Consider the following 15,386-nt stretch of genomic DNA (forward strand, 5'->3'; position numbering starts at 1 on the left):
AGGTTTCGTTTTCATGATGTACACTTTACAGTAAAATAGACCTGTTTTCTTTATTCTGTGGGTCAATATAATTAAAATGATACCCATGATTACATACTTTTCTATTATTATACTGCTTAACCCCTTAAGGTCCAGGGTTTTTTCAATTTTTGCACTTTAATTTTTTCCTCATTACCTTTAAAAAATCATAATTATTTCAAATTTGCACCTAAAAATCCATATAATGGCTTTTTTTTGCGCCACCAATTCTACTTTATAAATGACATCAGTCATTTTACCCAAAAATCTACGTCGAAATGGAAAAAAAAATCATTGTGAGCCGAAATTGATAAAACAAAACAAAACACCATTTTGTAATTTTTGGGGGCTTCTGTTTCTACACCGTACATTTTTCGGTAAAAATGGCACCTTCTCTTTATTCTGTAGGTCCATACGATTAATATGATACCCTACTTATATAGGTTTGATTTTGTCGCACTTTCTAAAAAATATAATATAATTATAATATAATATAATATAACTTTAAAAAATTTTCGTGTATGGGTTGGTATGAGGGCTAATTTTTTTGCGCCGTGATCTAAAAATTTTAGCGGTACCATTTTTGTATTGATTGGACTTTTGATTGATTTTTATCCATTTTTTCATGATATAAAAAGTGACAAATAATATGCTATATTGGAATTTGGAATTTTTTTTGCGCATACGCCATTGACCGTGCAGTTTAATTAGCAATATATGTTTATAATTCGGACATTTCCGCACGCGTTGATACCACATATGTTTATTTACACTTTTTTTTTTTTTTTTTATGGGAAAAGGGGGGCGATTCAAACTTTTATTAGGGAAGGGGTTGAAGTGGTACTCCGGCGCTAAGACATCTTATCCCCTATCCAAAGGATGAACAGCATTAGCACTCGAATTATTGCTATAAATAGTTAAAGTGGAAAAATAAAAGATAAAGTAAAAAAAAAGTGAAAAACCCCCTCCCCAATAAAAATGTAAATTGTCCCATTTTCCCTATTTCACCCCCAAAAAGTGTTAAAAACATATTTCATATACATATTTGGTATCATCGCGTGCGATAATACCTGAACTATTAAAATAAAATGTTAATGATACCATACGAAGAACGGTGTGAACATTAAAAAAAAAGTACAAAATAGCTGCTTGTTTATCACATTTTATTCAAAAAAATGAAATTTTTTTTAAAGTTTTATATAAGCAAATATGGTATCAATAAAAAGTACAGATCACGGCGCAAAAAATTAGCCCTCATACCGCCCCTTATACGGAAAAATGAAAAAGTTATAGGTCTTCAAAATAGGGGGATCTTAAACATACTAATTTGATTAAAAAGTTTGTGATTTTGAAGTGCAACAGTAATAGAATATGTTATCATGGGTATCATTGTAATCGTATTGACCCAAAAAATAAAGAACACATGCCATTTGTACCATAAATTGTACGGCGTGAAAACGAAACCTTCCAAAATTAGCAAAATTACTGTTTTCTTTTTAATTTCCCCACACAAATAGTATTTTTTTGGTTGCGCCATACATTTTATGGTAAAGTGAGTGATGGCATTACAACGGACAACTGGTTGGCAAAAAACAAGCCCTCATACTAGTCTGTGGATGAAAAATTAAAAGAGTTATGATTTTTTGAAGGCGAGGAGGAAAAAACGAAAACGTAAAAATAAAATTTTCTGTGTCCTTAAGGCCGAAATGGGCTGCGTCATTAAGGGGTTAATGATTCTGCCGCTTGACTGCTCATGCCTGGATCTCAGGCACTGAGCAGTCATTCGTCGATCGGACAACAGTAGGCAGGTAAGGGACCCTCCTGCTGTGTCAAAGCTGTTCGGGATGCCGCGATTTCACCGCGGACATTCCGAACAGCCCCCTGAGCTAACCAGCAATGATTTACTTTCACTTTAGACGCGGCGTTCAACTTTGAATGCTGCGTCTAAAGGGTTAATAGCGCGCGGCACCGCGATCAGTGCCGCGCGCTATTAGCCTTGGGTCCCGGCCGTTGTATGTTATGAAAAAGCAGTCATTTTTTTTACCTTTTTTTTTTTTTACGTTCACGCCATTCACAGTACGGGATAATTAACATTATATTTTAATAGTTCAGATATTTACGCACGTGGCGATACCAAATATGTTTATTTAAAAAAATGTTTACACTTTTTGTGAGTAAAATGGGGAAAACTGATAATTTACAGCTTTATTGGGGGAGGGGATTTTTCAAATGTTTTTTACTTTTATTTTTACACTTTAATAGTCCCCATTGGGAACTATTTATAGCAATAATTTGATTGCTAATACTGTTCAGTGCTATGCATAGGGAATAGCACTGATCAATGTTATCGGCAATCTTCTGCTCTGGTCTGCTTGATCTCAGACCAGAGCAGAAGAACCGTGGAAGGCAGCGGAGGCAGGTGAGGGGACCTCCGTCTGCCGTTCTGGATTATCGGATCGCCGCGGCAGCACTGCGATCGATCTGATCATCCATTTTAGTGACCGTACTGCTGCAAATGCTAGCAGCAGCCGGGACCTGCCACACATGACCCGAGCATCGCTTCGATGCTCCTGGTTATGTATAGGACGTAAATGTACTTCCTGGTGTGTTAAGTACCACCTCACCAGGACGTACATTTACGTCCTGCATCGTTAAGGGGTTAAGGGTTAATAGCCTCTGCAGGCTATTAGCTGCGGCCCCCAGACTTTGATCCCAGCCGGGGGACTCGGGATGACGTCCCAATTCCGCTCCGTAGCTGGACGTATGTGTGGAGTTAAATTTCTAAAAAGTCCTCTAAAAAAAATGAATCAATCTGATTTTTGCTATGGGCAACTGTACCACCTCTTCTCTGTACAGGTTTTAATAAATATACCCCCGTTTGTCATAAGTCACATGATCTCCCGGATACTGGCTATGCTGCAGTGAATGGGTGGCTAGCATTATTTCAGTAAATCTCTTCTACCCAGCTATCCCCTTACCTACTGCAGAACAACCATGCCCCCTGGAGACCATGTGATTTATGACATAACAATAATCTCTGTGGTAGCCTGGGGTTGTAGGGCAGTAGGGGTGTTGCAGTACTATATTATAAAGGGCGCTGTTAACCCTTGTCACTCGTGATGCCAGGATGTGGGTTAAAACTCTGTAGTGATGCTGGGCCCATCGCCACCCTTCCCAAGAGCGATAGGTGAGTGTAAAATAAATAGATTGTCCACAGCAGTGCTGAACTTAAAACTTGCAGGAATCTTTACTGAAGATTTTCTGTATATGCATTAACGGTAACAGTCCAGATAACAGAGTCTTTACAAACAGCACAGCAGTGATTGACAGATGCTTAGGACCGGAAAGTTCTCTTAAGTTTAGGAAGATTGTACTTGCATAGATCCGCTGGATTTAGGGGTTAGATTAGGTCCAGAGGTCTTGCGGAGATAGCGGGGAATTGTAAGAATTATCCGTCTCTAGCGCAGGCCTAAGCCGCAAGGCTTTGAGCCTAGTAATTTGTCTTGAAAGCTGCGGAGGTCCTACCTCGTCCAGAGTCAGCAACCCAAGAGAGCGACAATATGGCGCAGCTCCCTTATATGGGCAGGGGCTGGCTGTTTTGGATTGGTCCAATCAGCTGTCACTCACCATTACAATGGATTGTGGGTGATCACATGTCCAAAACCACCAAAGGTCCTTTAGCAAAAACCATAGAGTTCTGCAACCCGGTCACATGACCCGCAGGTCCTGCGATGCTAAAACAGTGAGTAATACCATATACATTTATTTAGATAGATAATATTTACAAATATTAATTGACTAAGGTGTGACAAGGGGTTAAATGAGGAAAGCGAACCCCGACAGTCCTAGGGACTCTAACTTTGGGGACTAATAACCAAGGCACAGTATGAAATACCACACCACAGGGGTCAATTTCTGGGAAAAAAAAGTGCAGGAACTCACACAAGATTTCTACTCAAGGGCTGGTCCTGCAGGGCTCCTGCTAATGGGAACCATGTTTCTGCTGTGAAAAAAGTGCAGGAAATCAGTTCCTGCGCGTTCCTGCAGGACTTGAGCCCTGCTGGGAAAGGTCAGAGATAGTAAATACTTGGCATCATGGCTTAAAGGTTGAAGAAATACCCAATTAGTGGCTATTGTTTTTGCAGTTGGGGGCCTCCTGAAGGCTGCCTGTGTAAAAGGTGTAATGGTTGAACAGCAAAAATGGTAAACTACATTTTCATAGTCCCTTAACGACCACGGACGTAAATGTACGTTCTGGTTTGGTGGGACTTCCTGCACCAAGACGTACATTTACGTCCTGTGTTTGACCACGAGCATCGGAACGGTGCTCGTGTCATACAGAGCAGGTTCCGGCTGCTAGCAGCAGCCAGGGACCCGCCGGTAATGGCCGACATCCACGATGTCCGCCATTAACCCCTCAGATGCTGTGATCAATACAGATCACGGCATCTGTGGCATTACGGTAATTTCAATGGATGACCGGATCACCCGCAGCGCTGCCGCAGCGATCCGATCATCCAGCATTACGGCCGGAGGTCCCCTCACCTGGCTCCGGCCGTCTGCCGGGGTCTCCAAGCAGACCAGAGCAGAAGATCACCGATAAAACTGATCGGTGCTATGTAATATGCATAGCACTGAATAGCATCAGCAATCAAATGATTGCTATAGATAGTCCCCTATGGGGACATAAAAAGTGTAAAAAAAAAGTTGAATTTTTTTTTTAAGTTAAAAAAAAGTTTTAAAAAAGTGAAAAATCCCCTCCCCCCAATAAAAATTCAAATTATCCTTTTTTTCTCATTTTACCCCCAAAAAGCGTAATTTTTTAAAATTTTACACATATTTGGTATCGCCGAGTGCGTATATGTCAGAACTATCAAAATATAATGTTAATGGTCCCGTCCAGTGAATGGCGTAATTTTTTAATAAAAAATGATCTAAGAGTTTTATATAGGCAAATGTGGTATCGATAAAAAGTACAGATGACGGTGCAAAAAATAAGCCCGCATACCGCCCTATATACGGAAAAATGAAAAAGTTATAGGTGGTCAAAATAGAGCGATTTTAGATTACTGATTTTGTACAAAAAGTTTTAGATTTTTTTTAAGCGGTACAAAAATCTAAAAGTATCTAGTCATGGGTATCATTTTAATCATATTGACCCACAGAATAAAGAACACGTGTCATTTTTACTGTAAAGTGTACAGTGTGAAAACAAAACCCTCCAGAATGCGCAAAATTGTGGTTTTCATTTAAAGTTCCTCCCTAAAAAAATGTTTTGGGTTCGCTGTACATTTTATGGTAAAATGAGAGGTTTCATTACAAAGTACAATTGGTCACGCAAAAAACAAGCCCTTATATGGGTCTGTAGCTTTTTGGTCACATTTTATTCCCCAAAAAAATTATAAAAAATGATATAAGAGTTTTATATGTGCAAATGTGTTATCGATAAAAAGTACACATGACGGCGCAAAAAATGAGCCCTCATACCGCCCTATATACGGAAAATTGAAAAAGTTATAGGTGGTCAAAATAGATTTTAGATTACTGATTATGTACAAAAAGTTTTAGATTTTTTTAGCCATGGGTATCATTTTAATTGTATTGTCCCACAGAATAAAGAACACGTCATTTTTACCATAAATTGTACAGTGTGAAAACGAAATCCGCAAAAATGTGCAAAATTGTGGTTTTTATTTAAATTTCCTCCCTAAATTTTTTTTTTTTTTGGGGGGGGGGGGGGTTCGCCATACATTTTATGGTAAAATGAGACATTTCATTACAAAGTACAATTGAAAAGAATTATTTTTAAAAAAAATGTAATTCTGACATTTGAAAGCGTAGTGACTCCTGTACTGGCACTGCTTTGCTGTACCTCAGCTGCAATGTGTGAACACAGCCTTACACAGTAACTGTAGAAACATCTATTTTTATTATTTTTGTTCTCAGAACCTGTGGCACAATATATGACTGTTGTAGAAATGGGGTATGATCTTATTTGGTTCTGTGTTTTAGCTGTTTAACCCTTATGAATCCATCGCTCTGGTAAAAGCAGGGCTTGTGTTACTCAAAAACGTGATAGTAAGCAATTCCCATTATGTGTATGTAAATATATATATAGCTATGATTCTCGTTGGCGCCTTTACATTTCTACTAAGAGCTATCTATAGAAGATTGGATCAGCGAAGAAGAAAAAAAAAAACTTTGCTGTAGGCACGGACGGGGTTCGAACCCGTGATCTTCGGTTTACGAGACCGACGCCTTACCACTTGGCCACCGCGCCTGCGTCTAGCTGTGGTGTGCAGGCTCCTTGCAATCCTTCAGCAATGCTCTCGGTGTGTTGTGCTGCAGGAGATGAGACGCGCTAGGTTGCGGGGCGGCGGTCAGCTCTGTGTGAATGTTTTTCCTGCATTTCATGCCGTAGCGCAGTGTATACAGTATATACGTAATGCTGCGGTCATGAGCCGGGCTGCACTTGTCTCCGACGCGGCTTTCCCGCGCACTATCTCGAACGGTTTAATATGACGCCCACATAAGTGTGGTCGGCGTGACGTGTCCGAGTATCACATGATATTACGTCATAAGAGTGTTCTTTATAGAGGTACCGTTCTTGTACGTCACTATTTGAGCAGTGTACATGTGAATTAGGTGAATTTTAGATTATATACTAGGAAGTCTATAGGAGATTGTATGTAAGTGCAAAAGCAATATGGCAGACGGTGCACACATTACACACTGCTTAATTCACAAGTTGCGTTTTTCTCCTGTAGACAATAATAACGTGTCTGGAAAAGAGTGAAACATAATGTAGGTCAACTAAAAAAGTTGCAGTCATGAGATCACTTTTTCCACAATGTCACATGTTAGGCTAGGCTCACCTCTATTGTCACAACTGCACAATTTACAATAGACAATAGACACCTGCATTGTCTTAGGACTCGTTCACATTAACATCTTTCTCCATTAACCCCTTAAGGACCAAGCCTATTTTCACCTTAACCCCTTAAAGGAGTACTCCAGCGCACACTTTTTTCATTTTATCCGGTCTGGGCTGCAAAATAAAAGAAAACGCACTTTCTCTTACCTGCCAACGAGCCCCCGGAGCTCCGGTACACTCCGGTACAGGTGTTCGGTTCCCGGACTGTATTCTTCTTACTTCCTGTTAGCCCGGAACGTCACACGGAGCTTCAGCCTATCACTGGCCGAGGCGGGACATCGCTGCAGCCGGTGATAGGCTGAAGCTCCGTGTGACGTGCCGGGCTAACAGGAAGTAAGAAGAATACAGCCCGGGGACCGAACACCTGTACCGGAGCTCCGGGGGCTCGTTGGCAGGTAAGATAAAGTGCGTTTTCTTTTATTTTGCAGCCCGGATGGGATAAAGTGAAAAAAGTGCGTAACGGAGTACTCCTTTAAGGACCAAGCGGTTTTCTGTTTTTGTACTTTTGTTTTTTCCTCCTTACCTTTTAAAAATCATAACCCTTTCAATTTTGCACCTAAAAATCCGTATGATGGCTTATTTTTTGCGCTACCAATTCTACTTTGTAATGACATCAGTCATTTACCCAAAAATCTACGGCGAAATGGAAAAAAAATCATTGTGCGACAAAATTGTAGAAAAAACACCATTTTGTAAATTTTGGGGGCTTCTGTTTCTACGCCGTACATTTTTCGGTAAAAATTACACCTTATCTTTATTCTGTAAGTCCATACGATTAAAATGATACCCTACTTATATAGGTTGGATTTTGTTGTACTTTTGGAAAAAATCATAACTACATGCAGGAAAATTAATACATTTAAAATTGTCATCTTCTGACCCCTATAACTTTTTTATTTTTCCGCGTACAGGATGGTTTGAGGGCTAGTTTTTGGCACCATGATCTGACGTTTTAAACGGTACCATTTTTGTATTGATCGGACTTTTTCATCGCATTTTATTCCTTTTTTTATGGTATGAAAAGTGACCAAAAATACGCTATTTTGGACTTTGGATTTTTTCCGCGCGTACGCCATTGACCGTGTGGTTTAATTTACAATATATTTTTATAGTTCGGACATTTACGCACGCGGCGATACTACATATGTTTATTTTTATTATGTTTATATATTTTTATATGGAATTTGGGAAAAGGGGGGTGATTTAAACTTTTAATAAGGAAGGGGTTAATGTGTGTGTGTGTTTCAACTTTTTTTTTTTTTTTACACTTTTAGTCCCCTTAGGGGACTTTTAGGAGGAATCATTAGATTCCTCATACAGATCACTATGGTTGTATAGAACCATAGTGATCTGTGTGCTCTGCGCTCGAATGATAAAGCCTGGCCCTGCCAGGCTGTATCATTCAGAGAGCCGGAGCCAGCACTGGAGGAGAGGGAAGCCCTCAGGCTACCTCAGCATTGGATCGCCCCCCCACCCCGCGATCGTGCTGCGGGGGAGCGATCCACCCCACTGGACCACCAGGAACTGAATACAGTCACCTTTAGACGCCGCTGTCAACTTTGACAGCGGTGATCTAAAGGGTTAATAGCCGGCCGCGGCGATCGCCGCATGTCGGCTATTAACGCCGGTCCTAGCTGCATGAATCAGCTGGGGGCTGGCCAGTATGATGCGGGCTCGAGTCGGGAGCCCGTGTCATACCCTGTTAAGGGCCATTGGACGTGTATACACGTCCATGGTTCTTAAGAGGTTAAGGACCAGGCCAATTTTATTTTAGCTTTTTCGTTTTTTCCTCTTCGCCTACTAAAATCCATAACTTTTATATTTCCATCTACAGACCCATATAAGGGCTTGTTTTTTGCATTACCAATTGTACTTTGTAATGAATTCTCTCATTTTACCATAAAATGTACGGCGAATCCCCGCCAAAAATTTTTAGGGAGGAAATTTAAATAAAAACCACAATTTTGGAGGATTTCGTTTTCACACTGTACAATTTATGGTAAAAATGACGTGTTCTTTATTCTGAGGGTCAATACGATTAAAATGATACCCATGGCTAAAATAATCTAAAACTTTTTGTACATACCGTATTTTTCGTCCTATAGGACGCATCGGCGTATAAGACGCACCCAATTTTTAGGGGCAAAATCTAAAAAAAAATAAAGATTTTGAACCCAATAGTGGTCTTCAACCTGCGGACCTCCAGATGTTACAAAACTACAACTCCCAGCTGGGAGTTGTAGTTTTGCAACATCTGGAGGTCCGCAGATTGAAGACCACTGCAGGAGGAGGTAATACTCACGTGTCCCCACCGCTCCGGACCTGTCACCGATGCCCTGGATGTCGCTCCATCGCTGTCGCCGTGTCCCCGTCGCTCTGGAACGTCTCTGCTGCCGGCCGGGTATCCTTGCTCTCCGTCGCCGTCATCACGTTGTTACGCACGCACGCCGACGCACGTACGCGACGACGTGAGGACGAGGAAGGAGAGCGCCGGCCATACAGGGGATCCCTGAATGGAGAAGACACTGAGGAGGCAGATAAGGTCCCCCCCCGGTGTCCTGTAAGCACTAACCCGGCTATTCAGTCGGGCTGTTCGGGACTGCCGCGGTGAAATCGTGGCGGTCCCGAACAGCCCGACTGAACAGCCGGGTTAGTGTCACTTTCCCTTCAGACGCGGCGGTCAGCTTTGATCGCCGCGTCTAAAGGGTTAATACAGGGCATCACCGCGATCGGTGATGTCCTGTATTAGCCGTGGGTCCCGGCCGTTGATGGCCGCAGGGACCGCCGCTATAGGGGTGTATTCGCCGTATAAGACGCACCAACTTTTTCCCCCCAGTTTTGGGGAAGAAAAAGTGCGTCTTATACGGCGAAAAATACGGTAATCAGTAATCTAAAATCTATTTTGACCACCTATAACTTTTTCAATTTTCCGTATATAGGGTGGTATGAAGGCTCATTTTTTGCGCCGTCATCTGTACTTTTTATCGATAACACATTTGCATATATAAAACTTTTATATCATTTTTTATAAATTTTTTGGGAATAAAATGTGACAAAAAAGCTGCATTTTTGGGCTTTTTTAAAATTTTCTACAGACCCATATAAGGGCTTGTTTTTTGCATGACCAACTGTACTTTGTAATGAAACGTCTCATTTTACCATAAAATGTACAGCGAACCCCAAAAATTTTTTTAGGGAGGAAATTTAAATGAAAACCACAATTTTGGGCATTTTGGAGGGTTTTGTTTTCACACTATACACTTTACAGTAAAAATGACATGTGTTCTTTATTCTGTGGGTCAATACGATTAAAATGATACCCATGGCTAGATACTTTTATATTTTTGTACCGCTTAAAAAAAATCTAAAACTTTTTGTACAAAATCACTAATCTAAAATCGCCCCATTTTGACCACCTATAACTTTTTCATTTTTCCATACATAGGGCAGTATGAGGGCTCATTTTTTGCGCCGTCATCTGTACTTTTTATCGATACCACATTTGAATATCTAAAACTTTTAGATCATTTTTTATTAATTATTTTTTAATAAAATGTGACAAAAAAGCTTCATTTTTGGACTTTTTAAATTTTTTACGTTTACGCCATTCACCATACGGGATATTAACATTATATTTTGTAGTACGGACATTTACCCACACGGCGATATCAAATATGTTTATTTAAAAAATTACGCTGTTTTGGGGTAAAATGGGAAAAACAGACAATTTTCATTTTTATTGGGGGAGGGGATTTTTCACTTTTTTTTACTTTTTATTTTTACGTTGCCCAGCCACAACCCTAACTTTCAAGGCACCCTGTGCCAGAGGCAGCAGGACAACCCCAAAACATAATTGAACCTCCACTATATCTCACTGTAGGTAGGTACTGTGTTCTTTTTTTTGTAGGCCTCATTCTGTTATTGGTAGACAGTAGAATGATGGCCGACATTTATCAATGAGTTTACACCTTTTTTTCTCCGTACAAAAGGCGCTATTTTGGCGCACTGTATGTTATTCTGCGCCTTTTGGTGGTAGAATATTTTAGTCATTCCAGATGTTTTGGAGTAGCAGTACACGCTTTTCAATTCAGCATATGCCGTGGACTGAAATTTATGAACTGCGCCTTTTTGTAAAAAGGCGTAAAAAAGGCGCAAAGCCACTGAAAAGTGTCAAAAATTACACCATCAAAGACCTGGCGTAGCTTTTTGGTGTATGTGAAGAGAGAAATTTCAGAAAATGTGACTTGCACAAAATGTATCAAATGCTCTGTGACCATTTAATACATTTAGTGCTCCTGCACACAAAAAAAAGGTGTAAAAAAATGCTTCACTTACACCTACAATGATAAATGTGGGCCGATGTGCTTTACCAAAAAGCTCTATCTTGGTCTCATCTGTCCACAAGACATTTTTCCAGAAGGATTTTGGCTCACTCAAGTTCATTTTGGCAAAATGTATTCTTGCTTTTTTATGTCTCTGTGTCAGCAATGGGGTCCTCCTGGGTCTCCTGCCATAGCATTTCTTTTCATTTAAATGTCGATGGATAATTTGCACTGACACTGATGCTCCCTGAGCCTGCAGGACAGCTTGAATATCTTTGGAACTTGTTTGGGGCTGCTTATCCACCATCCGGACTATCCTGCGTTGACACCTTTCATAAATTTTTCTCTTCCGTCCACGCCCAGGGAGATTGGTTCCTTTCTATCTGCTTTCAGATGTGATTTTTATATTGCCCACACCTGTTGCTTGCCCCAGGTGAATTTAAAGGAGCATCACATGCTTGAAACAATCTTATTTATCCACAATTTTGAAAAGGTGCCAATAATTTTGTCCAGCCCATTTTTGGAGTTTGGTGTGACATTATGACATTATGTCAATTTGCTTTTTTTCCTCTTTTTTGGTTTAGTTCCAATATACACAAAGGGAATAAACATGTGTATAGCAAAACATGTGTTACTGCAATCCTTTTCTGTGAGAAATACTTCATTTTCTAGAAAAATTTCAGGGGTGACAACATTTACGACCATAACTGTACAGAGCTGTGTTAGGGTTTATTATTTGAGCCATGAGTTGTAGTTTTTAATGGTACCAGTGCAGTTCTGGCTTTTTGATCGACTTTTTATTAAATTTTTTCTGTGATGTGATGTGACCATAAATCTTCAATTTTGGCGTTTGGAATTGTTTTACGTTTACTCTGTTCACCGCATGGGATAATAAACAATCTATTTTTTAAAGATCGGACATTTATGCATGCAGTGATTCCAGATATGTTTTGTTTTTAATTACATTTTAAATATTTTTTGTTAATAGGAAAAAGTGACAATTTTTATTGGGGGAGGGGGTTATATATTTTTAAAACACTTTTATTTATTTATTTATTACCTGGCTGGTTAGCACATCATGCATTTTTTACTTTTTCAACTCCTTAGGGACATGCGCCATAAATGTACGGTGCTGCCGTGAGTACATTCGCTCTAGTTTTGCCAGCTGTGGTAAAACTACAACCACCAGCATGTCTTCACAGTCAGGGCATGCTGGGAGTTGTAGTTTTGCTAATGGTAGCAGGTGGAGGTGGTGGCAGGGAGATGTGTGGCCGGGCTATGTGGGCAGCAGAGAGATGTACAGCGCGGGGGTGGCAGAGAGATGTGTGGCGGGAGTTGAGCAGTGCAGGTTGGAGGGAGCAGGTCTGCGAAGTGCTCCTTCTGCCTGCACTCCACAGTCTGTGGTGGTGAAATGCTGTTCTCCCACTTTCCGCACTTCTGAGAATGCTGCTATGCACCGAGAGCGGGAAACAGAGGGGCTGACAACCGTCAATTGCTTCTGGCGTGCCTACGTCGGGCACGTCACCAAATAACCTTATAGCCACCTTTGTCTTAAAGCAGCATTGGCAATAATTATACCCTGTTCCAAATTATATTTTTCTCATTTACTCAACACCATGATGTCAGTGGGACTTCAGAGGCACCAGCAGCTTCAAATATCCGTTTGCTGCCATGTAATGGTATTTTAGCATCTTGATCCGATGCATGGATCTGGCAGAAATCTTCCTCAATGTGCCTTCATCTGCTCGAACCTGTCTGCGCTCTGAATCAGCCACACATTTCTTAATAGTGTGATGATCACGCTTAAAGGGGTATTCCAGGAAAAAACTTTTTTTTATATATCAACTGGCTCGGGTTGCGCCGTGGCCATGTATTGTTTTTAACACAGGGTGCCTCCAGTTTTTCCCCACTACAACTCCCAGCATGCCCTGACAGCCAATAGATGTCAGGGCAAGCTGGGAGTTGTAGTGATGAAACAGCTGGAGGCACCCTGTAGATGAACTAAGGGCAGAAGTCCCCCCCAGCAGGCATCAGTGACGTGGTGCCTGCTAGGGAAGTCTGCCTGGTAGTGAGCACACTACCAGGCCGACAAAACTGCATTTTTTATATAGTAAAAAAAAAAAAAAAAAATAGGCAGGGAGGAGGTTAAGGATAGATGGGAAATAGGCAGGGACAGAGAGGGGAAAAAAAAGGATGTGGGAGCTACCCTTTAAACAGATTTGTAAATTACTTCTATTAAAAAATCTTAATCCTTACAATAATTATCAGCTGCTGAAGTTGAGTGGTTCTTTTCTGTCTGGCAACAGTGCACTCTGCTGACATCTCTGTCTGTCTCGGGAACTGCACAGAGTAGAAGAGGTTTGCTTTGGGGATTTGCTTCTACTCTGGACAGTTCCCGAGACACATGTCATCAGAGAGCACTTAGACAGAAAAGAACAATTCAACTTCAGCAGCTCATAAGTACTAAAAGAATTAAGATTTTTTTAATTGACGTAATTTACAAATCTGTTTAACTTTCTGGAGCCAGTTGATATATAAAAAAAAGTTTTTCCCTGGATAACCCCTTTAAGTTTTTGTGAAATATCAAATGTTTTCATACCTCGTCCAAGGCATTGAACTATTTTAGTCTTTTTGGCAGCAGAGAGATCCTTTTTCTTTCCCATATTGCTTGAAAATGGTGCTCTGCTTAATAATGTGGAACACCCACCTTTAGTCGTTTTTTCTTAAATTGGGTTCACTTGGTAATCTAATTCTCACAGGAATCCGACACAATGCCATCCATGAGTTACACTGAAAAACAAAATATTTAATCTTTGTGACACGGAGAGAATTTGCATAATAGTTTGGAACAGGGTGTACACAGCGGCAGCCTGAGACCCGGGGCTACAAGAAGAAGTGTAGCAAGGGGCAAAAATATATAGCACAATATATGTCTGGCTCTCCGCAGTGCTTTTATATGTCTTGCCCCCCGCTGCGCTGTATGTCTTGCCCCCCGCTGCGCTGTATGTCTTGTCCCCCGCTGCGCTGTATGTCTTGTCCCCCGCTGCGCTGTATGTCTTGTCCCCCGCTGCACTGTATGTCTTGTCCCCCGTTGCGCTATATATATTCTTAGCGCTATGTGTCAAAAGGAAGCAGCGCATTTGGCTGGCCGGGGAAGGATCACACTGGGAGCCCTGAATGGCCACTCGATGCTTGCCATCCAGGGCTCCTGGCAGGGAATATGAAAATGAATGTACAAGACACAGTATATACATCGCAGGGGAGCAGAGCATGCCGCCCACTCCCCTGGTTAATAGCTTTTGATCGCATCGGATCTCAGAAGTAAGACCCGGTACGATCAATCCCTCAGCCCCTGTATTACTACCTCCAACATGGAACATACTCTGTGCTATGATGGGGGTAGTAGTACAAGCCCTACAGTAGACTCCCCAGCCGCCCCCAGGCTTCCACGTGGGGGAACTACTACCATCATGGAAATAAATCTGTTCCATGATGGGAGTAGTAGTAGTCCCGACTCCAGGAGTCTGTAGGCGGCTGACTTTTAATACTAACGGATGAAATATTAATGCAAAAGGATGCCACTAAATGGCATCCCTTTGCATCAGTTTGCATCCGTTAGTAGTATGGTCCGTTTAGGAAGCATTGACGGAAGAAAATCGGGACGGGAGACAAAGGCCATGTGAACCTAGCCTTAGCCGCCTGATTTCCATGTCTTTGTGCATTAGAGAAATGTAAATGAACTGTTATGTTATGTCATCGTTTTTTTAGGATCCGTACAAAATGCAGATGTGAACGAGCCTTAATCTTGCAACTTTTAAAATTGTAAAATATTGTCGTATATAAATCTTTTATACATTTTTAAATTTTTTGGGGAATATGATGTGACAAAAACAGCAATTTTGGACTTTTTATTTTCACGCTTACGCCGTTTACCATACAGGATGTTTAACATTATATTTTAATAGTTCGGACATTTATGCACGCAGTGATGCCAAATATGTTTATCATTTTTTTTATTTTTTTTTACGCTTTTTATTGGGGAGAGTATTTTTCAAAATTTTTTTACAGTTTTTTTTTTTTTTACATTCTTCTACTTTTTTTATACTTTAATA

At 40.8% G+C, this 15,386-nt stretch overlaps 1 protein-coding gene and 1 non-coding gene across 3 annotated transcripts in view; both read right to left on the reverse strand.

Annotated features, from left to right (window-relative positions):
- The window catches only part of LOC130285056 (uncharacterized), a 30,309-nt gene extending 16,340 nt beyond the window's left edge, over positions 1-13,969 (reverse strand). The window contains exon 1 of one of the 2 annotated variants that reach the window (XM_056536179.1): positions 13,874-13,969. In XM_056536179.1, coding sequence (XP_056392154.1) covers positions 13,874-13,887 — 14 coding nt within the window. In that variant the 5' untranslated portion in view covers positions 13,888-13,969. Of the gene's footprint in view, positions 1-6,281; positions 6,660-13,873 lie in introns of those variants that run through there. The other variant, XM_056536180.1, reaches the window with a different exon arrangement.
- Positions 6,227-6,298, reverse strand: TRNAT-CGU (transfer RNA threonine (anticodon CGU)). The gene has a single exon. It is a non-coding gene; the product is annotated as a tRNA-Thr (tRNA).
- Positions 13,970-15,386: the final 1,417 nt, after the last annotated feature.

Source organism: Hyla sarda, chromosome 8 (assembly GCF_029499605.1).
Source record: "Hyla sarda isolate aHylSar1 chromosome 8, aHylSar1.hap1, whole genome shotgun sequence".
In the NCBI taxonomy this organism is placed as follows: Eukaryota; Metazoa; Chordata; class Amphibia; order Anura; family Hylidae; genus Hyla; species Hyla sarda.